Source organism: Grammomys surdaster, unplaced genomic scaffold (assembly GCF_004785775.1).
Source record: "Grammomys surdaster isolate TR1022 unplaced genomic scaffold, NIH_TR_1.0 213, whole genome shotgun sequence".
Classification (NCBI taxonomy): domain Eukaryota; kingdom Metazoa; phylum Chordata; class Mammalia; order Rodentia; family Muridae; genus Grammomys; species Grammomys surdaster.
This window is the reverse complement of record NW_021604658.1, coordinates 5,000,617-5,026,444: the sequence shown is the minus strand read 5'-3', so window position 1 is coordinate 5,026,444 and position 25,828 is coordinate 5,000,617. Positions and strand designations below refer to the sequence as shown.

The 25,828-nt window shown below is 47.7% G+C and overlaps 1 protein-coding gene across 3 annotated transcripts in view; it reads left to right on the top strand.

Annotated features, from left to right (window-relative positions):
* Msi2 (musashi RNA binding protein 2) overlaps window positions 1–25,828 on the top strand; it is a 368,246-nt gene that overhangs the window by 313,814 nt on the left and 28,604 nt on the right. For all 3 annotated transcript variants that reach the window (XM_028772332.1, XM_028772331.1, XM_028772333.1), the window contains exons 9-10: window positions 4,112–4,226; window positions 11,988–12,062. In XM_028772332.1, the coding sequence (XP_028628165.1) occupies window positions 4,112–4,226; window positions 11,988–12,062 (190 nt within the window). The remainder of the gene's footprint in view (window positions 1–4,111; window positions 4,227–11,987; window positions 12,063–25,828) is intronic.

Sequence of the window (25,828 nt, the reverse complement as noted above, 5' to 3'; positions counted from 1 at the left end):
GTTTATTCCTTCTTAATCAAATTTCTCCTACGTGCAAGAGGAATCCACCCCCCCAACCCTATTGATGACAAGCTGTTACATTGTTTTATGAAAACATGTAGCATGCAACCAGTAGGTAGCAGGAGACTTTAAATAAACAGTTACAAAATACACAATACTTTTTAAAGCTACTCCTGACAGCTTTGGTAGATCTTTTTAATATTTTTAATACAATACATATACTTGTCTTTTTTTTTCTACAAGATCACTGCCATTTATGTTTGTCTTCCTGCAGTTAGAATAACTAGTGTCCTGGTTTGCCTGGACCTAGGAGGTCCCCAGTGCTTATCATTGGTGCTGAGCCATACCCAGCTTCTTCAGTCCCCAGTTAGTTTTGTGGTTTGTTTGTGCTTTTTTTTTAAAAAAAAAACTTTTAAAGATTTATTTTATGTATATGAATGATTTTGCCTGCATGCCTGTCTATATAGCACATGCACGCCCAGTACTTATGTAGGTCAGAGTAGGCTGTTGAATCCCTTGGAACTAGAGTTATTGATGGTTGTGAGTCACCATGGGGGTACTGGGAATTGAACCTAGGTCCTCTGAAAGAACAAATGCTCTTAACTGCTGAGCCAGCTTTTTAGGCTTCACCCTATTTCCTGTTGTTTTGTTTTGTTTTTTTATTACAATGTGGGGAGTTGGGGACGTCTTAGAAGACAGCTTGCAGTATCTCTCTTCTTCCACTATCTGAGTCCCAGGGACAGCACTCAGGTGGTCAAGCTTGGTGGCAAGAAGAGCCTTTACCCACACAGAGCCATCCTCTCTCACCAGCCACAGTCCCTGCTGTTCAATTGTTGCTGTTGTTGTTGTTACAGCTGGCAAGCAGCCTCGTTCATAGACTCTCAACAGTACAGATTCCAACATGCAGGACTATTAAACCAAAAGATGGATGGGCTCATAGTAGGTTTTTATATGTTACCAGTTGCCCTTCAGGAAAATCAAAGTGCCAGTTTCCACCTGCTGTGGATTGAATGTGAAATGTGCTCTACACTTGGCCCCCAGATGGTGGGACTCTGGGGAACCTTTAGGGGACTGAGCCCTGGAGGGTTCTCGATTTGTTACTGTTTTAGAATTTATTTTTAATTCGTCTGTCTGTCTGTCTGTCTGTCTGGGTTGTGGTGTATAGGGTATGTTTCCACATATACACACAAGGCATATGCAGGCACAAGTAGAGGCCAGAGGTCCCAGATACCCTAGAGCTGAAGTTACAGGAAGTTGTGAGCTGCCTGGACTCAAAATTCAGTCCTCTGGAAGGGCAATACACACTTTTCTTTCTTTCTTTTTGAGATAGAATTTCACTATGTTGCCCTGGCTAGCCTGGTATTCACTATGTAGATCACACTGGCCTAAAACTCACAGAAATCTGCCTGTTTCTCCGAAGTGCTACAATTAAAAGCATGTACCACCACACCACATTTCTAATAAGCGCTCTTAACCCCTGAGCCATCTTTCCAACCCCCAGGCCTCGGTGTCTGTATAGCCCAGTCCCCTATTTTGCTTGTTCTTTACCACCTGACAACAGAAGCAATAGGGTTAGCCACCTCACAACTATGGTTATGCCTTCCCCCACCAAACTGTGAGCCAAAATAAAACCCTATTTGCTTACATTGCTTCTTCCCATTGGTCACAACAATGGGAAAAGTACTGTACCTTCCTCCCTCCCCACACCCTCAGGACTCTTACTTCAAACCTTGCTGTCCTCGATACCCATCTAATGGATGAAAATATACCCTGTATATACACACATCACGTGTGTGCTGATCAGAGGACAACTGTATACATCACACGTGTGGTGATCAGAGAGCGACCGTGCCTGTCAGTCCTTGTCCCCTTACCTTGTTTGAGACAGAATCTCATTTTCCCCTGCTACTAGTTTTGCTGGCCCACAATGTCTCCTAAATGGAGACATTTCCCCAGTAGGACTGCTGAGATTACAAGTGTTCCAGCCACATGTCCAGGTCTTACGTGGGCTCTGGACTTTTGAACTCAAGTCCATGTGTCTTTACCTACTGAACCACCCCCTGGCTCCCCAAAACACCTTATTTTGAACATACATACTCCTGCACGATCTGCTTGTGAGTTGCCCGTTCCCGTCTCTTACCTGTTTCTCTTTCATCATGCTCTTTTCTTCTACAAAAAAAGGTCTAGTGTAAGCATATCCGTCATGCATTTTGAGTGGGTTTTGTCTGTTTTTAAAGACATTTGTAGTTACCATTGTTTGAAGAGCAAGAATAATATCTGTTAGATGGTTTCAGAGTTACTCTTTTAGGTCAGATTTTCCACTTAATCACTGAGGGGATTTCTCCTTCTATTCTGTTCTGCTCTATTCTGTCTTTTCTTTGTTGAGACAAGACCTTGCTGCATAACCCAGACTTTTCTCTGATGTGTAATCCTCCTGCTTCAACATGCCAAGTACTTAGATTACAGGCATATACTACCACTCCTGGCTTTATAATTACTAAAGGTTGTTGGGAGGGGGTGGTTTGGGGGTGTTTCAAGACAGGGTTTCTCTGTGCAGCCCTGGCTGTCCTGGAACTCAGTCTGTACCAGGCTGGCTTTGAACTCACAGAGATCTACCCTGCCTCTGCCTCCTAAGAGCCTGGTTTAAAGGCCTGACTGTTACTACACTATTTTTAATTAGAGTATCTAGGATGAGTGTATCTCCAAAACAGATCTTCTGTGTAGTCCCTCTTTTAAGCAATGTATACTGCACCCAATCTAGTTCACTCTGGCTGCCTCAGACACACCATAAGCAGCCACAGTGTCCTCCTATGATACAACAATACCTTTGGCAGCTGCTGAGCCAAGCGGAGCTTTTGCCCCTATACCATGTGTCCCTAGACTGCTCTTAAATAAGATGCCCAATTCCTCTTCCTCTGTCACCGTCAGGCTCCAAGGCTTTTTCTGTTGGCTGCTCTAAGTGCCCTGCTTTTGCCCTGCCCAGCCCATCTTTATCAGCAATGGGCTTGATTTACAGCCAACGGCGCTTGTTAAATTCACCTGAAAACTAAAAGCAGGAATGCTGAGCAAGCCCAGGCACTCCTGTCAAACCATACGGAGTTCCTGCAGGCCACAGAATTATTTCCTAGACGTTCAGGTTTTTACTGTTTGTCTTTATTTATGTTGGAACTCATGTGACACATGCGTAGAGATCAGACGACAACTCTGAAGGGTCGGTTAGTTCTCTCCCCCCACCATGTGAGTCCCGGAGAATGAGCACACGACATCAGGGGTTGATGGAAAGTGACCTTACACTGAGCCATCTCCCTGGCCCTAAGGTTTCTATTTTATTTAGGTAGAGGATGTTCAGTAAGTGACCTCTGTGTGCATGAGTAGAGTGAGATGGGGGGATTTGGGAGGCAGAAGATGAATGGAAAGATCAGCAACCACTAAAAGACACAAGTGCTCAATGCAAAGCCAGCGATCCATAGGAGCAGAGTCCGTGTTAAATCTCAGGACTCCCTGGGGAAGCGTGGTGGTATGGGTCCCAAGGGAATGGTGGCGTCACTAACTTGACAATTGTAACATGTGGCTGCATGGCCTTTACCTGATGGGGAGTGGACTGTGGTATATTACTTCTGAGCCTCTGGTGTTCAGTGTTCATCTGGGAGCCAGGACTCAGTACCCTCCCTATGTCATAAGATGGCCTGATGTGAGGAGTCCCTGGCATGCAGGACCATCAAGAAGTCTGTCTAAAAGACCAAGCAACCATGAAAGATGATTATAATTGCTGCTGCTGGTATCTGCAGGCCAGTCCCTCAGCTGCTGCGTCCTCCATGGCCATCATGTCTTCTGTACCGGGTTGCAGCCCCACGTGTGTATCTTTTGCTGGCGTCCTCACTGCCCTTCCAGAACCTAATTTCATCCTTGTAGGTTTTTCCAAAGCAGGATTTGCACAAGTGGTGTGGTTTCTTAAATATTTATTTTGCAGGCCATTTACTCAGCACAGCGATTTTTACAGTGAGTAAGGAGCAAGGCTAAAAATAACAGCTCGTAACCCGATCGGTTCTGCAATCTGACATTTACGTGGAATTCATTTGCATCTCATTTGTTCTCCTTTTCTGTTTAACAGGTAGAATGTAAGAAAGCTCAGCCGAAAGAAGTCATGTTCCCACCTGGGACACGAGGCCGGGCCCGGGGGCTGCCGTACACCATGGATGCGTTCATGCTTGGCATGGGGATGCTGGGTAAGTCTGCATGGGTGTGGGGCTGGGTGAGTCTGCATAGGTGTGGGGCTGGGGGAGCACCCTGGGCCAGGGATGAGGGCTGTGACAGCCCGACTCACCTGAAGTCACCTAGCAGTTGGGCAAACTGAATCCATTCGAGTTTCAGTTTACCTGTCTAAGCTGCCATTCCCTCATCTTCTAGGTCGATAGGGTCACCTTTGTGGTGGTCTTGGCAATCTGTTGAGCATGTAGCATTATCTTGCCTTGAGCCTAGCTCATGATGTGCTTGAAACTGTCTGTCTGTCCTCTTCCTCAAACAGGACACAGGACTGTACCCCTGTCTCTGTCTCAGCCTGCTTGGCTCAGTGAGCGTTCTTGTGACCTAAGGACTCCTTGCTTCCTTAACTCGTGTGGACTTGGGCTACATTTTTCTAAAACTTAGGAGAGGAACTGAAGGGTAGCAAGGGTGGGCACTAATCCTGTCTATTTAAATGATTAACATTTTCCTCTTGGGATATCAAAATTTGCATTTAAATGGATGTTTTAAATAGCCTGTTTTACTCTTTATTTGCAAAAAAAAAAAAATGATGAAAGACAAAGTATGTTTGTTCTGACTAAAAATGATCTCTCCTGGCTTTTAGAGAAATTGAGTTACATATTATGCCCCTTTCCTTAAAGGTATCTCTGTCCGCCCTGCGTAGATAATTGAAAATCTCACCGCTTAAATGGCATGAAGGATGGAGAAAGCGGAGGAGATGCGTAATGGTGTGGGTCGCAACAATAATTAGAAATTTCAAGGCGAGAGAACGGTATTTTAGTGCAAGTTATTGTGTGTCAGGAAAATACTAATTAAATGGGATAAATGGTCGTTAATGGTAAAATTCCATTCAGGCACATGGGCTGTCTAGTTTTAATGGGTTTTCATTTGGCTTGGCTAAGGGTCCCTCTTCTATATTGTTTGATAAGCTCTTTATGTGTTTTCAGATTTGCTGCTGTTTAAATCATTACTGGCTTAGTCTTAAATGTATTAAACTTTTCATGCTCTTACAAAGAATTGTATCTACTTGTCTGAGAAAATAACTCAGGCAGGTAGAGCTATACTGAAGAACTTGAAAGACAGCACGGTGCCATTGAGAATGATTTTTAAATGGCCAATCTATTAATTCTCCTCAGATTAATTTTTTAGGCTTAACAGAGTTTACAAGAAAAATCCTATTATTGTTCCTTAGAAACTGTGTGATTCTAAAACTTATCTTAGAAATAGAAATGGGAGAGAAAATACTGTTTTTAAAAAAGGAAAATAAGAAAACACTACTTTGACTATATCCCAAAGTACTGCATAAAGCTACAGTAATTAAAACAATATGGTAGGGCTGGAGTGTAGCTCAGTTGATAGAGTGCTTGCTTAGCATGCATGAAGCCCTGGGTTCAATTCCCCAGTACTGCATAAAACTGGGCATGTGGTGCACATGCGTGAACTCAGCACTTAACAATCAGGAGGTGGAGGCAGGGGGATCTGAAGTTGGCTGCATATTGAGCTTAGAGACTGTGTTATGGTAGACAAGATTGTTCCCGGCGTACACTGGCTTGACCCCACTAGTTTTCTACTTAACAGCAGTGAGACAGCCGTGTGTATTCAGTAGACACTGCTTTGACGATTGAGTTTGGATCTTTTCCCAGGCTGGCAATTTACAGTGTCACACTCCCTGAAGTAACTGGGCAGGGGCAGCTCCTGAGCAGTAGCTTGTTAGAGAACAGCCATGTTCTCTGTCAGGAAGGGGCACAGGCAAGTCTTGTGTGTAGCTTGCTGCCACTAAGTTGTGCAAGTCAAAAGACTGGGCGTGGTAAATACAATGGGTGTACGGTTGTCAATCTGTGGTAAGTTTATCAGAGTGTAACTGTGAGGATACACACTCGATAGAGGAAATTACGTCTCAATAGATCTGTGTACATGTAAGAGGATGGATGGATGCATGTGTGCATGCATGTGTGTGCTACATGCGTGGGGAAGCACAGGGTTCTCACTGGTCCTGGAGCTCATCAATTCAGCTAAACTGGCTATCCTGTATCCCCAAGGATCCTCCTCTCTGCTCTGGGCATTGGACTTGCACATAACACCTTAGGTCGCCACCTCCATTTTTATGTGGCCGTTAAGGAGTCAAACTTAGGTCCTCACGCTGGTGCCGCAAGCCCTCTCCCCCACTCCACAATTATTACTTCTAAATGATTGTCAAAACCACAAGATGCTGGTCTGTGACTGAGTGTTTAGCTCTTGATATATGGGTTCTCTGGATTGCCTTCCTGGTACCAATGGTGCATTGTGGTCCTTGGGCTTCCAGCTCTTTAGGAGGGAGCAGAAGGAAGACTTCATCCTCCATGATGGCTTCCTTGCTTGGGCGTCTTTCCTCTAATGTGGTAGTGTGGCCTTGGGTAATCTACTCTTTGGGTAGGACCATCTCCACAGTGCATTGTTTGCATATCAATCCTGGGACCCATGCTGTCTCCACTCCCTGACAATTTGGCTGATGACCTTGGCTCCTACAGGAGAAAAAAAATTTTTTTCTCAGTTCACTGAAGAGGCAAGCATAGTGGCACATAGTTGTAATTCTAGCACATAGGAGGTAGAGGCAAGATGATGAACACTTGAAGGCCATCCTTGGCTACATGGCAAGTTTGAGGCAGTCTGGACTATGTGAAAACCTGTCTGATAAACAAATAAAATCTAAAGATCACTGACACTAGCCAGATGCAGTGGCACACAGCTGTATTCCTTGCAATGAGAAAGCTGAGGCAAGACCATAGATCATGACCAGTCTAAACTACATCAGGGGACCCTGTGGAAAAAAAAACTAATTAGCCCCTGGTCTCATGACTTGGGGCACCATGGAACTAATTTTTAAAATATCCTTCAGGAATTTCTTCATCATTTGGGAGGTCTCAGGAAAGGGAGGCTGACAAGTGTATGGGAGTACGGCATCCTTTCTTGATCTCACTTGATTTGATGTGGCTGCCAGCATCCTTGGGGAAAACGCAGCATGTTTTGACGTAAGCTTTCACAGCCTTTACTAGAATAGCATAGAAGATGGTGGGAATTCCTTTAAAGAGTGTAGAGGACTGAAGGGGAGGAGGAGAATTACACCAAGGCCCTACCTCTTGTTTCTGAGCCAGAGAGAACCAGAAGCAGCTGTACCATCAGCTGTTTTGCAAGCCCTGGGTCCTGTCTCACTGTCCACATTCTGTAGGAACACCCATAGTCATCCAGCCCTGCAGAGTCGCCCTAGTTTTCCTTAATGAAAGTGGACTTAGTGAAGGCAAACACATAGCTGTTGATGTATTTGATTCCTCTTGGCCTTCTCTGCCTTCAGCCTCATAATCTCACCGCCTTTAATGCTCTTGGCCTGGTTGGGCACATGCTATTTATTAAATACATGGTAGAGAGAGTGTGTGCAGTGTTGAGACGTTGCAGAAAGGCTTCCCTTGCCAGTCTAGGGAGAAGAAATAAGCTGTTAGCCAGCTAACCACTAGCCAAACTTTCTTATCTTCACTTGTTGCAAGAGAGCCCTACAACTCCCTGATCTGGTGCTTCCTAACATTACTGCCTTCTAGATTGAAGACAACAAACAAACAAACAAACAAACAACAAACAAATCATTGTTGAAAAGGCCTAGGGACCCGTGATCTGCCAACACTCACTCCATATTGGGAGATGGCTAGAACACACAGCTTAGCTTCCTAGAGTTGTCTATAGTCTCTACTGGAATTTATCTTTCCTCCAAAAATACCTGTTTGAGTCTTCCTTACAATAAGGAAGACTCCTGTTTGTGCACCTGTTTCTTGGTAGCCAGAAGCAGCTCATAGACCAGTTGTTTCTTGCCCCTCTGGAGCCATGGAGCCATAGAGCCTTCTGAGATGGTGAGACTGTCGTTTGTCTGCTGGCCAGTATCACGACTGCCAGCTTCATGTGCACACCAACCATTGAGCATTTGTGATATGGCTCTTGCCCCATAAGGGACTGAAATGTTCTTTTCAGATAGTTTTAATTAAGGTTAAATTAGTGTGGGTATGGAGGAACCCTTAAATTAGGAGAATTCTTGAGCTGTTTGTCTTTGTAGACTGGCTTTCACAACCTTACCCATGAGGGGCTCTTGGTACTTGCTTAACTTCATGGAGCTATTGTGGTATCCTACCCTAACCCTACCCCTATCATGGTACTGGACGTGTAGTAGATAGTGTTCTCTCTTGTTTCATTAAAGTCAAGGGTCTGGGAAGAGCCTTTTTTCCCCCCCAGGTAACTGGGTGGTTGAGTAAGAGCCTAGATGAGCCATAACCCATGTTGGATGCAAATCTTTCTCTGTTAGGAACAGAGATCTAAAGCCACAGTTCTGAGAAGCCTGTGAGCATCCCCAGGAGAGGGCCACAGAAAGAACTTTACAGAACTCCCAAGTTCTATTGTCTCTTTCTGACTTGGGCAGCCACAATGGAAAGGCCGTGTGCGAGGAAGGTGTTCATCCAGGCAGAAAGCTTGAATTTTTTTTTTCCCGTTTAGTGACAAGAGATAATTACTGTGGGATTGATCAGGCATCCAGAGTACTGGAGCAAATAAATTGTTCAGTGGCCAGTGTGGGAGGGGCCCAGCTGCTAATGGAAGTTGTGGCTGGGTCATCCTCCTGTAATGTGGCTTGATGGAGCGTTCGCCTGGCTCTACTGTAATGTGCTATTGATATGCAGCCAGCCAGTTTCCCCCATGCGGCCTGGGCCCTGAGCCACTGGAGCAGAGCTGGGCTGCACAGCCGCAAATGAAGAGGAAAATTGAAGTAATGTTGTATTATAAATTTATAATTTCATCTTCCTGGCTGAGAGGCTGTTCAGCATTGGGGGTATGGAGATGAGATCCCCCAGCGTGGCAGGTGTGGAATTTTCATCTTCATTCCTTGGGTGATGATGATAACTGGTCTGTAATATCAGGGTGAGGCCCAGAGTTAGTGAGAACTTGACTGTCTGTTTCTTCTTTCGTGTTGAAGATTTGAAGATCTGCGTTGGGGGAAAATACATACAATCAGGTCACACGGTGGCTCGAGTACAGGGCGGGGCTAGCCATTCCACTGTCCCTCACCTACATCTAGGGAAAGTGATGCATGGGCTCTTGCTGTCAAATTAACACTTCAAATTTAGGACCCTGCTCTGCAGTTAGAGGCAAAGGAGCCATTTTTCATCATGAAAGCACCTAGGCAGTAGTGACTTGATCATTTACCTGTAATCCATTTATCAATATTGTGGAAACAGTGCTATAAGAAATCTAGCTCTGAAAGATCTGGTTTGATAGTAGATGATTAATTTAGAGGAAAAATTGAGCTGCCCTGCCAGGAAATAAATTCCAGAGAACATCCCATCGAGCACATGTTCAATGAAGGGAGGGCTCTGAGGTCTAACCACTGCTCAACTCTCCCTCTCCCTTTCCGCATTAGGAAATCATTAGGAGTTCAGCGGCCTCCTAGGCTCCTTCCCCTCTGTGACCAGTGGGTACAAAATTGCTAAGTCATTCTGTCTTGCCTGTAGCCTCTGCCAATGAGGCATCGGGAGGAGGATCTCACCAGGACAGCCAGTGGCAGGCCCAGATAAAGCAGAGATAGCGCAGTTGGCCAGGAGCTCAGTGGGACCACACATGCAGGAAGGCTCCAGCTGTAGCAAGAACCACAGCTGGTCACTGCTGACATTTAGGTACATCAGTGACCCCTACCCTGGTAAGGCCTTTTCTATTTGTGGTAAGAATCAGCCTCTAAGAGAAAGGGGAAGCCCCTGTCTCAGATCAGAGTTGTATGACAGAATTCCATGGGTCTTGCTCATCTTTTGAGTCAACATCTATTTCTCAGTCCTGAATGCTAAGAAATCCAAAATGAAGGCACTGGAAGAATGATCGATAGTACGTGGTGACACCTATAGTAAATGTCATGACAGTACTCTGTCCTCACATAGTGAGATAGTGGTCTCTCTGGAACCGTCCTGAAAAGAGCATTGCCTTAGTTCTGGGTTTATTGCTACAAAGAGACACCATGACCATGGCAGCTCTTATAAAGGAAATCATTTAACTGAGCTGGCTTACAGTTCAGAGATCTGCTCCATTATCAGCAGGGCAGGAAGCATGGCTGTGTGCAGGCAGACATGGTGCTGGAGAAGGAGCTTCAACTTTTACATGTAGATCCTCAGGCAGCAAGAAGAGCGTGCCCTGGCTTTTGGGGTTAGAATGTGTTTGGTATGACTTGTGAAAATCTATGGGGAGGTGGATAATCAGCCACCATTGTGTCAGGAAAGCAGAAAGGTGGAAAGTGGCCACTGCTCCCTGTCTTCTAGAAAACCTAGAACCTGTCCTGAGTCTACCACTGAAATGGCTTTCCACCTGCTGTTTGGTGGAAACAGAAGAAATACCTCTGGCTTCTGGAGGTGGCAAAGGTTATTGTCAGGAGCAATGGTGCCCAGAGTTGACAAGGCTGGGGAGTGGAACCTGGAAAGCAGACAGGAGCTCAGGGAGCTGAGCCATCAGAGCCCCAACTCCAAGCCAAGGGCACAGCCCAGGAATGGCCTGGTCAGAGGGCCACTTGGCACCTCTGGATGTTGGATTGTCTCACTGATGCCAGAGTAAACACAGAGCCACCTGCCCATCCTCTGCCACTGGCTCTAGACACAGGTCCCTGTGAAAGTTTGCATTGGCCTGCCTCCCAGGCAGGCACAGAGTTCATTCAAATACTAGCTGACCTGACACTCACCAGACAACCAACCACCTCAGAGGTTCAAGCAGAGAGCAGTGTGCTGGTAGGAGATTTTGGTGACATCTGTGAAGTAGGGTTGTAATGAGCTAGCTCACACTGGGTAGAAGGAAGCAGAGTAGGTCTCTCTGGGGACAGGGACTGGTGACATCTGTAGGTTATGATTGTACTGAGCTAGCCCACACTGGGTGGAAGGAGGCAGATGGTCACTCTGGGGACAGGGACAGGAGGTAGCTGAGGAGCTGCTGTGACCAAGGATGTTCAAGTACAAGAAGGTTACACTCATCTTCACTATAGTCAAAGTAAAGACTGGGGCGTGAAGACTGAGGGGGACAGTGCTGAGGTGACCTCTTAAATGGGAAATTTCTTCATAGATTGGAGCAGGCCTACCCCTTCCAGGACTCACCAGAGGATTCTCAGCACCCCTCAGTTCAGAGTCACCCTAGGCTACCACCCACCATAAATTGTCCATGAGAAAGACATACGTCTGTACAATTTCTGTGCTGGGACAAGGCCCCTGCCTCCCCCAGCTGTGGCTTGCTAAGCCAAGAGGCAGTCCTCTGTATGGCTCCTAAACAGCCAATCCCAGAGTACCTCTGCCCTATATGGTGTTCTGGCCCCTGTCCACTGTCTTGGAAGAAGGCAGTACAAGGGCTTTTAATCTCCTACTGTCAACATCTTTAAGGTAAAGTACATTCAGGGTAAGCTCTCCAAATGTCAGAGCCAGATGCAGGCACTGTGTTCCATCTTCCATGTGGCATTTACTTTACGGGTTCATGGGCTTTGGTACCCGAGCTTTGGGTGGCCTGGTTGCTTAAATATGGGTTAATTATAAACATACTGATGGTCACACCCCTAGACACACAAGAGAGGGGATCCAGGGCCTGGATTGAGACCCTCCCCAGAGACACACAATTCTGTGAAACTAACAACAGCTGATAGTCATTGCTGCTTTCCCTGGACTATCTCCCCAGATCCAAGGCCACTGTGTGACAGCTCTTTCTTTCTCTCTGTGTTCAAGGCTACCCCAACTTTGTGGCAACCTATGGCAGAGGCTACCCTGGATTTGCTCCTAGCTATGGCTACCAGTTCCCAGGTGAGTGGCTTAAACCCTGGGGTTTGGGAAATATGGGAGGCAGGCTGCATCTGGGGAGGGGGAAGGAGCAGACAGATGTTCCAAAAGAGAACACTATTTGCATACCTGAGTGTGCTACATTCTAAATCCCCTCTGGTCCAGGGTAAGGGTATAGTTGGGACTTTATAATGGACTAGAATGTTTCCTTGATGCTGGTGGCAAAAAGGAGGAGAGAAGAGATGAGAAGCTCCTTCTGCTCACCTCCTTTTCCCCCAAGCCTCAGTCTTCTCCTGGGAGACTGAACTCTGGGCCCAGGGCTTGTTGTCACACCACCATCCCTGCTGCCTGCTGCTGTCCACATCTACTTGTTAATGCCTCCCACCCTGCCTTCCCTTCTTCGCCTCTCTAACCTGGCCTGACTGCCCTGGCATCGGGCTTTTCTGCCATATGTTGATGATGTGCTGCAGGACTCAGACATGTGCTTTGCACCCTGAATGAGCTGTGCAGATTCTCATTCTACTCCACACAGACAGCAGAGCATGGCACTGCCCACACATACCCTGGTGCTTCAGCTGAGGGAGCAGGTGGGCGTGCTCTTGGGAAAATGGGAAGAGTGTTGTAGGAAGGTATGCTTTAAGGGTGTTGTGAGGTAAACCTGCTCACGGTCAAGCAGTACAGATGAGAATATATTAGGGTGCCTACTGCGTCACAGTCAGAGACCAGATAATATGTCCAGATGTAAGGAAGTCTGTGCTCCATGGTTCTCTGCAGGGAATGAAGGCATGGTGGAAGGGACCCACACTCAGTGGCTGGACTTGGGGCTACTCCTGGTGGTTATCATGTCTCTCTACTTGGAGGCCTGAGAGAAGTGATGAGCAGAAGTTCACAGAAAGCTGGCCTGAGGGAAGGCTTTCTAAGCAAGAGGAGCAGGAGGTTGGAGGAAAGGACTGGACTCAGCTCAGGCTTTGAGATGGGAACAGAAGATATGTAGGGCTATGTCCTGTGATTCTGGCCAGCATTGGAAACCTAGACACTTATCCTATCTCTGTTACCAGTTGGACAAGTGGCTGTGGCAAGTCACCCACTTCTGGGCCTCACTGCTCTTATTTGTGAATGGATATTGGGTAGAACCTTTGAAAGAGGGTGAGTGCCCCTCTCTGACTACGGGGTCAGGGGCAGAAGGGAGATAGAGCTTCAGAAGTTCAAGGTAGAAGGTTGAGTATAGCAGCTTCCCTGGGACCTAGGCTGGTTTCCCATCCTGGAGATGCTGTCAGCAAGGACCCTCGGTGGTCCCTCCCCACAGCCTTTCTGCAGCTTATAATAATAACAACCTGTACTCTGGGACCTGAAGGACAGAAAATCAGTATTCAGGCTAGAACTGTTCCTGGGTTATCCCCATTACAGACAGATACAGATCTGAAGGCACAGAGGAAAAAGAAGAGTCCAGGCAGTCTTGAGTCCCAACTTCTAATACTTAGCCATTAGCCAGCGTCTACCTAACAACTAGGTAACATTGGTCGCTAAAATTTAGATCTATAGTAATTAAAATTCAAGAAAAAGGAAAAAAAACTGAGTTATACATTCACACTGGCCACATTCCAGCGGCTCTGCAGCCACATGAGGGTGGTGGCTGGGCTCAGAGTAGAATGTAGGGTTTTTCTATCCCACTAAGGGTTTTGTTGCTCAGTCCTGTTCAAAGATTAAAAGAAGGGTTGTGGTACTATAGAGTGTGTCCATGCAAAGTTGGAGACATCATTTGGAGATAATGAAGTGGACCCCATGCTAACATCCCTGTCTCATCTGAACCAGTTCAGGAAGCTTCTGGTAGTGTTCTAATTCCATGGCTCACCTCCTTGGGTCTACTCCAGACAGACTGACATGCCAAAGTGACCAAGCTGGGACTGGGCAAACTGAGGTGGAGTTCCCAGGTGCCTGGCCCCTCCTGGGAAGTCAAAGCTTTGATAAGGAGGAGGCACAGTCTCTATGCCTGGAGATGCTGTTAGTCTTCATCATGGCACCAACTCACCTGTGGCCAGTCACTAGGGTTAAATGGGGTAGAAATCAGCCTTGAAGACAGACAGACTGTGTTCTCTGGCCCATAGGGTAAGCAATCCATTCTCAGCCACCAAATTTTCTGTTTCCCATCCATTGTAGTCACACTTTGAAGGCTCTTGGGTTCTTTTATCTTCCGGTCAGATAGGGATAACAAGAGTGAGGTGCCTGCAGGCAGCTCAAGGAGGTGTGAGCCACCCAGCCTTCATCCCAGTATGTCAGGAGTCAGGCTGACATCAGAGCTCACCCCATTCTGACCCTGGCCCCCCTGGGAGTTGCCCTTCATCTGCTTGTCCCAGCACCTTGCCAAGCCCCTGCTGATTCTAGACACAGAGCCTAGGCTGACTCCTGTGTCCCTTCAGTCATGAGTTCAGGGTGTGGTCAGTCCCTTTAGAATCAAACATGACATCATCACAGAGCTTAAGACTTGGTGGGCTTCTAGAGCAGGAAGCTTTAGAGTGATCAGTCTCTTGTCTCCTGCTGTAAGGGATGTTGGAGGAGGGTGTAGAGTGATCCTCCGAGGTCAGGGCAGCCCAGTCCACTGCCTTCTCCTCACCTCCTCTGCCTGGTTCAGTGAACAAGCTCCCATGCCCTGGGGTTGGATCCTGGAACTTTCTGACATTGTCACAGCTCTCATCACTACCAAGTTGTCCTGATGGTTTTTCTTTGTGGTCCCAATGGCCTTACCTTGTGCTCACTTCCTATTTCTAGCCTCTCTGAGATTATGTATGGGCCTCATGCTCCGCCTAGGCCTGATGAGTTCATCCTAGAGGCATGTGGGGCCAGAGATGACGGGCCATTTAGGTTCTCAAACCACCCAGACCCTTCACTCACTAGCGGGATCCTAGGTCATTCTCAGCACAAAGGATCCTGATGCCTTCTGAGGTGTCCTTTGCATGTGTTTTGACCTTTGCATCCATCCCAGCTGCTCAGGGTTCAGGTCTCACCCCACCTGTGTGGTATGTCTTTCCAATAAAGCTTCCTGGACCACACAACTGTGGTAAATAGGTTTAACCCCTGCAGCAACCTGCAGGATGCTTTAAGAACAAACAAGGTATGTTAAGAAGGAGGCTGGATGCCTTTTGTCAGTGTTGGGGTCGGGCTCATTTTGAGGAAGGCTGGGGTCTGACCACTTTGCAAATGACTCCTGCCTCTTCTAGTCATGGTCAAGGCTCTTCCCTGGCTCTGTGTGCTCATCAGTGTTGAGCCTGGAACGTTGGACCTGTCATTGCTCCGCCCACTTCCATGCCCTGAGCCTTCTGGGCCCCTCCCTTCTAGTTGCAGGTCAACAGTTTCTAGTCTTATTTCACTTTCAAATTATTTGCTGATTTCGATGGTGTGGGATGCAATTGTTATCAGCAAGCTCCTAAGAGAGGAGCACAAGTGGAGGGGTTTGCCGTCATTTCTAGAGAGTACATACCCCTGCCAGACCCTCCCGATTGCTGGCAGGGCCCACTGAAATCTGTCCTATCTGGCTGATGGAATGAATGAAAATGATTTTTCCTGTTTCAAATTCTGGAAGAGACCTCGTTGTTGTGCTTTGTTTTGCTTCAGAAAACATTCCTGCTCCCATTCCCTCCCACTTTGCTTCCTGTGGCCAGTCCCACCCCCACTCCCCCTGCCAGCTCCCCCAGAATGTAGGAAACTGCTCACAAACTTCATAGGGACTTCTCAGAGGAATCCAGGAAGATGCTGCTTCTTTAGAATAATGATCAGACAGGCTTTCGGAGTGAGCTTTTAAGTGCTGGTGGCCCAGAGGGGTTGCATCTATCTGATCTAGAGGGAGCATCTGTGTCCCGTGATGCATAGAAGCAATGTGAACACTCACACCCTTCTACAAAACTGTGTGGAAAATGGAATCTGAATGAGCACTGGTGTAAACACTGTCTGGTTGCCATTGCCTTTGGGGCTGGTCTCCTGGTGGCTATCACCACAATAAACTCACCTGTCTTTGAGAAGGAATAGCAGACTCACATGCCTAGCCCTGGCACGGGCTTCACCAATGGGCACTGATCTCCACTGGACTCTCCTTCTCCAGCTTCACCTCCCTGCCTTCTGTGCCTTACCCCTTACCCCTACCCATGGCACTGGCAGGGTGGGAAGGGACAGGATACCTGGGACCATCCAAATCAAGATTTCATTTGCGGGCTAGCTCCCTGAGAGCCACCCCTCCCTAGGAGGAACATGTCAGGATGACCTTTTGGCTTCCCTCTTTGAAATGTCCCTACTCTCTCTTAAGTTAGTGATGATAGTTCAGTTACGCCCACAAAAGCTAGAGTTTCAGACAGTGAGTGACCCATGCTGTCTTTGACTCACCCAGTGTGAGTGGGTCGGTATGTCTGTCAGCATCCTTGGTATTCACAGAGTGAGCATGTGCAGCAGGAGATCTGTGCAGTTTGACTCCTCTGGTTGAAGATAACTGATGCAATTGGTTCCCTTTATTTTTTTTTTCCTACGAGCTTTCTCATGAGTGGTGCTGTAAATAGTTTATCTGCACTGCTCCCTAATGACACTTTATGTTTCCCCCTGTAAGTAACTGAGGTAGAATAATAAATTGTTTACCACAGACATGCTGTGTGCTGCCTTCTCTTAACTTGAAAGTGTCCTGTTCTCCCTCCAGGGGAGGTGAATGCACTAGATAGCCAGCACCCAGGACAGCCAAGTGCATTTTGTAGAAGCATGCCAACTTCCCCCCGGCTGCTGCCTGGCCCCAGCCCTCTCCCCTCTGTCTCAGCACTCTGGCAGAATGCCCTGTGCTTTCGCTGGAGGTGATCTGTCCTTGAGCAGAGACAGAACATCTGCATACGGCAGCTGTGGGATAGCGCCCTGCCCCTCCCTCTGCCATCATTGCCTCCTACATGCAGACAGCATCCAGAACATTTCACATCTGCATAAGGTACGGGTCTGCACAGTTGTGCACATGCTCCTGCGTCCGTTTACTTTCCAAATCTCCAGAGCAATGTAGGTCAAATGGCAGTAGACATGTCACTGGATGGGAACCTGAAGGGTCTCTTGTTCTAGGTCCAATTCTGAGCCAGGTGACCTGGTGCTCTGAAAAAACAAAAGTGACTTTTAGGCTGAGTTAGAATTGAGGGATTGTGTATGTGCGTGTGCTTTCTAGAGTGATCTTCCTATCTTTAGTTCTCTGGCTGGTGCTGCCTAGATCTGCTTATCAGTGATAGGCGTGGCATCAGATTCCCCCAGGGAAGCAGGGAGTTCCCAGGGCACGCCTCGGGGATTTGAATGAGGAACTGACAGGGGTGTATTGGAGCAGGTGGGTTGTGTGTGAATCAGGTTTCAGAAGGAGTCTAGGCCCCAAAGCAAAGAAGAGTTGGAAGAGGGTTTACAGTGGAGGATGATAGAGGTGGCTTCCATAGCGGGGTAGGGTGTGCAGAGCTAAAGGGCAGTACAGAAACACCAAGAGTGAGTCCAGAAGGATGTCCCCTCCTGTCTGCACCCCATCCTCCCAATTTTACTTTCTCCGCTACATTCCTCTTCCTTGCTGGAAGTGACTCTTTTGGATCTTCCAATGCTACGAAGGCCAATAAGGTTAATATGGCACCAACTACCAAAAGTCTCCTTGACTACCTTAACCGAAGAGTATTCTAGACAGCCAGGAGAGCCAGGCCAATGTCTTGTAACCCAGCCTTTATGCCTCCCTCCTGAGCTACTGTGTGTATGAAGGGGAGAAAGATTGTATAGGTCCCAGGCTGGGGAGACCCTTCTCCAGCAGCTGGGCTAGAAGTTGCCAGTTTGTTCCCTGTCTTTTAGCAATGGAGATCAGGTCTCTGATGGCCACTGTGACAAATGGAGATCAGCTTTCTGGGGGTGCCAGCCTTGGAACACCTGAGACTTAGTTGTCCTTTGGGATCACTTGTCAGGACTCACAGCCACTGAACCACTCCCTACCAGTTCTTTGTTCCTCGTTACTGTCCAGTGACAGTCCCTGGTACTAACTGAACAGTGCTCTTTAGGAGGTGGCCTGAGGTGAGGCACCCTAGCTCAGAGAGGCCCTGTTCATCTGGAGAGGACCTCAAATAGCCTTTTGTCAGCAGAGCTGCTGCTAGGTAGCCTTGGTTGAAGATACTGAGTCTTTGAACAAAGACAGTTTGGTGGCCAGTCACACCCTACAGAGGCGAAATAAGGAGCTGGAACATCCAGGAGATCCTATTCCTCAAATGGCCAGGCTGGGGGGAAGAGCCCTGGTGATGGACACAGGGCTGTGACTTACACCAGCTGCCAATTCTGCCAAGAGAAAGTATTTTTTGCAAAGTTTCCAGAAAAGCAGATAATACATTCTCCAAACACTTGTTCTATCTAGAGTGGTACAGGGCTGCTGTGAGAGGTAGCCCAGGGACCTTTCTGTCTACTTTTTTCTCAGGCCCACCAGAGTGACAGAGACCCTCAAGGTTGTCCCTGTTCAGGAAAGGAAGCCCTGGGCATGCACTCAGGACTGAGTCTCTCACTGATCTCTTGTGTTCTGTACTCTTTGGACAAATCCTCAGAACCTTAGGCCAGGAGAGGCCATTCCAGGGCTGTCCTGGTAGGATCTCAGAACCCAGAAATCAGACAGCCCAGCCCTTCAGTGTCAACCTGATCTCCTGTCACCTTCATCCTACTTTGGTCTATAAGGGCTCTTCCTCACCCTCACTTTATCCCATCCCAGAAATACTCACACTGGGGACCTTTGTGATACCTGTGGGTTGACTTCTCTGGCTCTACTAGACTCCTTGCTCAGTGAGTAGGGGCGAGCCTCTTACCAGATAGGAAGCAGATCCTGAAATGTCAGGATGGGAGGTTAAGCTTCCCAGGATGATGGATTGATGAAGCTGAGGACTCGTGCACCTGGGCGGGGTCAAGGCTATAAGCAGGGTGTGGCCTTATAAGGAAGGGCCTTGTGCATCCGTCCCATCTCAACCCTGTAAGGAGTCTCTGCCCTCCCCCTCCCCGACTATTCTCTAAAGATTACCTCTTCACAGAGGCGCTTTTAAATTATAAGCCAGCTCCCAGAGGCCAGCCTGCCGGCCACCTGGCCCTGTGTGTACTTGGGATTTATCCTCTCATTTGAATATTAAAGACAAGCTTAGTCAGGAAGCAGATCTGCGGCTTTGAAAGTCAGCAGCATACCCCAAATCCAGCCAGGACTGGAGGGAGGTTTGTGGGGACTTGTGGGGTGTGCAGTATCACCAAGCCATCCTCGCTGGCATGGAAAATCAAGAGTTGACTCTATTCCCAGATGAAAGCGGAGCACACTGCCTAATAGGCACTTAATAAACATTTGCAGAAATGAATTGGAGCAATCTGAATTGACAGGAATTGCGGGTTTCACTTGCGATCAGCTTTCTGTGCCTCTTGAAGCTGCTCTGCATAAGTGAGAGGATGCGACTAACTGAGCGCTCAGCTCCCCATGGTCACACCAGACACACACATAACACGTGTGCGTGCGCAGGCACATGCACACGTGCATGCACACATGCGCGTGCACACACACGCACACGCAGGCACACACCTTATACCACACATTGGATTTGCAGAAAACTGGGAGATGGAGTCCTTCCCTTAGCTTGCCTAGGCACTGGGCCTCAGTGTTCCTACCTGTCAAATACCTATTAAATAGAGATGGTGTTCTCCCTGCCTCACAGGTTGCTGAGGGGGCTGTGGGGACAGGCAGGGTAACAGTGAAGGCGGCTGCAGGTGTGTGTGTACCTTCTTCCCTGTGAGCTGAGAACTGGTACCCACTACCTCCATCTCTTGCCCCTGCTGCCCACAGCTCTCCCACACCGATACCTGCACCACCAGCCTTAAAGTCCCCTTTGAGTTTCACCATGGGGAACCTTGTCACTTTTCCTCCGACTTCAGTTTTTATTTTTATCAGTAAAATCGAGAGAAAGCCTAAAGTGTAGAAAACAAAATTACAACAAGAATTTCTCAGAGTGTGAAACTCGGGGTAGACTGTCACATGGGGCCTGGAGGTCCAGTATTCCATGCCTTCCGGGATCAGGCAAGGACATGCGAGAGACTAAGATGTATCCACCATTCCTTCCATCCAAGAACCTTTTTTCACTGAGTCTGGATAAGTCTGGATCCACCACTAAGAGAGCCCCTTGACTCTGTCTTTCTGGTTGCTGGAAAAAAGACATGGTATATAACCATCGGCACCTGCCGCAGAGAATCGGCACACAGAGACACTGGGCAGTGAGCTCAGAGCTTACAGAAGCATCCTGTGTGTGGCCAGCGAGGGCATTCCCAGTATAAGCCATGAGGCTATAGATAGCAGCACACACAGGAGCGGTGAGCCTAGAGGGAGCCGTTGGTGGTACCTGGAGAGCTGTTGTGAATGGGCAGTCCTAGTCTATCCCTGCTGTAGTAACCAGAAGCAGAAATACATTTCCTAAGGAGTAGATGCTGGGAAGTCTGAAGTCAAGGCACCTGCAGATTCTCTGTGGTGATGAGAACTACTTCCTGGTCCACAGATGCCTGTTTTCTTGTTGAAGCTTCCCTTTGTGCGGGTGGGGCATGGGACTAGCGAACTCTTTGGATTCTCTCTCTTTGTAAAGTAATGTTTTATTTATTGTGTATGTATATGTCTGTACATGATGATGTGGGTGGAGCATGCCTGCCACAGAGTGTATAGAGATCAGAGGATAACTTTATGTTGTAGGTGCTCTCCTACAGGACTAGGGGTTGACCTCAGATTTCTAGGCTTGCTCGGCACATGCCATTTCCTGCTGAGCCAGCTTGCTGGCCCTGGATTCTCTTTTATAAAGGCACTAATCTCACCAAGGGGGCTTTATCCTCATGCCTACTCACTTCCCAAGGGCCCCACCCCCTGATACCTTGCTGGTGAGGATTTCAACATTTAGGGATGACATACATATTCAGACCATAGCATTTAATAACCAACCTAAGCTTTGAAATACAAAGAGAAGTTCACCAAGTAGGGACTAGAGACATAGCTCATCAGTTAAGAACACGTGCTGCTCTTGCAAAGGACCTGAGTTCTCTTCCCAGCACCCGCATGGTGGCTCACAGCTGCCTGTAACTCCAGCACCATGGCATCTGATGCCCTCTAGTGCCTTCCATGGATACCTGGCACATAGGTGGCATGCATACACATAAATACAAAGTAAAAGAAGATAAGTTTCCCCCATCGGTATTGAAAAGGTATTCCAGTTCTAGAGACTAGTGATGATGCACAGGACTCAGCCGTAAGCCTCGGGACTCATGCTTACACTTCTGATGCAGCCGCCCTGGCCAGGCCTTCCTGAGTCTTCCAAGTGTCTTTCTGTCCTGCTATCACATGACTCGACTACGGTTCAAGCTTACACTTGAGAAAAGACGGCTCTTCTCTCACTAGTAAATTATGCATGTTACCCATGAAAGCCCTCTGAATGCCAAATCACGTAAATTAATAGGATTTTAGAATGGGAAGCACTAAAGGGATTTCGCAGCTCTGTTGCCATTACCTTGGGCAATAATAATAAAAAATAGGAATAGAAGTTTGTAGTCCACTTATGGCAAGCTCTTCACACTGTCGTCTCCCTGACTTTTCACGGCAGCGCCACAGAATAGGCGCTAGTAGCTGTGCTTCACAGAGGAAGAAGATGAGGTAGGGAGGGGCGTTATTAAGTGAGAACCTGAGGGGTGTGTGTTTGTGTATGTGTGTGTGTTTATCTTAGGTGGCATTCCAGAAACACTGTTCACCTGGTTTATTGAAGCAGGGTCTTTTATTGTCTTAGAGCTTGCCAAATAAGCTAGGCTAGTTGTCCAGCAAGCCCCAGGATCCACCTGACGTCACCTTCCCAGTTCAGGGATCACAAAAATGTGCCATCATGGCCAGCTGGCTCCTTTTTTTATTTTTATTTTTTTTCTTAATATGGGTTCTAGGAATCTAACTCAGGTCTTCGTACAGGCAGTGCAAGCATTTTGCCAACTGAACTGTCCCTCTCCTTTACCTAGCCTCGTGCCTGTTTGTGTCTCCTACTGCAGCGTCTTCATCTATTAAAGAAACAGACATGGCCTTCTTGTCCAGTAAGAGAAAGACATAAGGAAATCCTTTGACCTAGAGAAAGTAGACACTACTAGTGTCATTATCATGGCTTATTGCTAAGGCCAGGCCTTTCATAGCCAAGGAATAGGAAGGCAGAGAGAACACTCTTCTTCCTTCCAGCCTGTGAACTGAGGTGCCCTCTGCTAGCTGTTGGGATTTTTAAATATTGAAGAGACTCCCATGACTCTCCCCTGAGCAGAGTTGGTACCCAAAGCCTCCTGTCTAGAGACTCCAGGATGGACAGTCTTCATGCTGTGGGGGATGGGACCAGAGCTCCAGATATCCTCTTACGGAGCTGGTGATGGGACCAGGGTCAGAGCTGGAGCTTCCAGAGATCAGGAAGTTCTGGGTGTTCAGTACTTGCTATCCTGGCCTGCAGAGGTGTCTGCAGTAGAGCTAGTGTCAATGGAAGCCTGCTGTGGTAGGTCTGTTTAACAGCCCCCTGTAGGAGGAAACTGGGACCAAGCATATCAAATAAAAATGGCTCAGGTTGGGAGAAAACATGATTTCAGCTTTCTTTGTCTGTTCTGTGTTTGAAAATCTGGGTGACAGGAAATAAAAAGTCAGAATTTTGTTCAACTCAGCTAGGTGGAAGAGGGGAGATGTCTGGGGCCAGGTCGAGGTTCACTGCCATGGGAATGCATTTGTTCCCTTCTCTCCTGCTGTTCTGGCCTCTGCTTCTGTCCCTGAGATTGAGTCATCAGATTGCTACCTACATCTCCAAGCAGCTGTCTCCTTGATCTCAATGGTGAACCTGCAGCAGTCAGAAGGTTCCGGGGCACAGGGGACCCCCACAGTGTTCTGGGGCTCAGCTTATCATTTGCCTTTGTCCTGGGGAGTCAGGTTGTTTGCAGTCTCCTTGTAGAATGCCACCCCAGGATGAACCCTATTTTTCCATCAGGAACTACAGTCATAGGGCAGGGATGGTGAGTGTTAGTCTCTGCTGTGGGTCCAGTGCTTGGGACAATGCCTGGTACATAGCAACCATTCTGTAATAAACATCCAACAGGAGGCCAGGGGTTGGGAACATGTCTTAGAGGGTTTCTTGGCCAACATTCATCCTGAATGTGACTGCTAGCCCTCTGCTCTGAGGGATGAAGCACCTGAGGTAGAGAAGGCTCAGGAGAAGAGTGCTAAGCTAAAGTCACCATATAGAGTCCCACTCTAGCACAGACTAGACCTGGTGGCACAGCTCTATAACCCCAACTACTTGAGAGGCATAGGAAAGAATCTCAAGTTCAAGACTAACCTGAGTAACTTATTGAGACCCATCCTCAAAATAAGGGCTAGAGGTGTACCTAAGTGACAGAGGGTTTGTCTAGCTAGTACAAGGCCCTGAGCTCAGTGTTTAAAAAGGAAGGAAAGTATTGCCCAAGCCTCCTGATATTTCACAGATGCAACATGATGTACTTCCTTTATTCCCACCTAAGCATCTAAAGAGTTAACATACATTAAAACAGCAATTAACACTTAGCCAAGGTGGGGCAGAAGCATGTTCTGTGCCTACCTTCCATGTTTTAGTGCTAACACCCTGAAGAGAGCAGACCTGAACTGTCCACCCCTCACTGTTGGCCAGAGACAGCCTTGGCTTCTCAGTTTGGCCCCTCTGCTTCCTTCCCGGGGACAGCTATCAGGTCCTAAATTAAGTATTTTCTCTGCTGTAGCCAAGAGTGAGGCATTCTTAGCCCATGTTCTCTTCAGCATCCCCCTGCCGCAAGCAGCAGCTGCTTCTGGCCCCCTCACCTGTCTAGGGGATCTGCACAGCTGTGGATACCTCCTGGAAAAGCTGGTCTCACTCCTTAAACAGTGTGCCTTGAATCAGGTTCCTGTTTTGAATGCCAGGAGCTCAGGGCTTATTCTGTTCCTTTTGAAATGAATGTGCATCCGCTTCCGTCAAAGCAGACCATTTCCGTTTGATCCTGGAAATGTGCCCCTTTGGTGATTAGTTTCGCCTTCTCTTTGGAGCCTCTGTTCTTATGTGAACCCCTGGTTCCTCTAGCTCCAATTATGTGCCGCCCAGCCTTCTTCCAGCCTCACCCAGAGAAGTCAGAGCTATGAATTTTTCTGTAAAATGGTGAGCCCCGCCATCCCAGGCAGGCCCTGAGCAGCCTGGGCCAGCCAGAGTGGCAGATGGCAATGTTTCCAAACTCGTGTAGGACATGTTTCCTACATTCTGGGTAACAGTTTCTTCTTTTGGTGGCTTATTTTCCAGTATTTGGATTCAGAGAAGCAGCATCAGATTAGCCAAGATAGTTTGAACCAGCTATAGAAACTGCTTTTAGGGAGAGGCCGGGTGTCAAGGATGAGAAGAGTACATGATCAGGCAACCTCCGAAGAAACTGTTCGTGTGGGACTTGAAGAAGGATCCCCCAAATCATACCTCCTGAGGCAATACAAGGCTTCAGAATTCTCTTCATTTGAGGGGGAGGGGGAGATCTTTAACGCATCCCAGGTCACAGAAATAAATCTGAACCCAGCTGGAACTCCAGCAGTGCTGTGGGGGTTGGGGGGAAGCGTACGGACATGCGGACCCATGTACACATACAACCCCACAAGCCAACATCTCTTCCAAATGAATATAGGAAAAGGAGACAGAAAAGACCTTTGACCTCCTAGTCAGACAGGAAGCAGCATCCTTTTCAGTGTTTACAAGAAGCAAAGACTCCCCACAGCTTCTTCTAACCCATGGCTTATTTGACTGCATTACGTGTTAGAAACTACCAGAAGGTTTGATTCTGTTGATGAAGGTGTGGCCAGAGCAACCTGAGATTTCAAAGCTCCCCAAGGCCAAGATCAGACCCCACTGTTGGGAATAGGATTGATCAGAAGAATTTGATTCCCTTCCATATTCTCAGGAAGCTCCTTGCTCCTGTGAGGTAGAAGAGTGACCGAGTATACAGCTGTGTCCCAGGACTTGATTTTTTTTTTAAAGTATGTTATTATTTTACTTATTTGTACACGTATGCACACATAGGACGTCAGTAGACCAGTTTCATGGATCAGTTCTCTGCATTCACCTTGTTGAGGGAAGATCTCATTTTGGCCTCCAGCACACTAGCTGGCCAGTCTTACATAGCATTGGAGGCACACACTGAAGTTAAGCAGACTTGCTCAGAAACGCTTGGTCTGTTGAGCCATCTCACCAGCCAGTGACTGACCTTTGGGTCCTCTACCTTGCCACCACCCTGAGAAGCTTTTAAAGGCCCTAATGTTAAAGGACTTTTAAAAACTACTCAAGACTGAGCCAGTCATGATCCCCAGGGACATCAGCATGTGTAAATACTATAAACCAGGTGATGCCATCTGGTTCTCAACCCAGGGTTGAAAATCAACATGTATCACAGAACTGGGCATTCCTGTGAGTCATAGACTGTGTCCTCCACTGTGCTTACCTTGGGAGTACATGAGCTTCCGCCCTGGGGCTAGAGGATCAGGGGAGTCAGGCTGTTAAGAGTCCCAGATAGTGCTGTCCTTGGCCACACTTGACCCAGACAAGCCACTCCCAGCCCTCCTCACTCACACATGGTAGCCCTGCAACCAGGCCATCGGGCAGCTAGAGTTTGAGAAGTCTCTGAGCCAGAGGTTAAGTGAACCATGTGTCTGTCCTAGAAGAGATTGTCACCCAGCAAGAGAAATAAGATATGCATATAAAACATAGCTGTACTTAGGTAATACAGAAACAAGG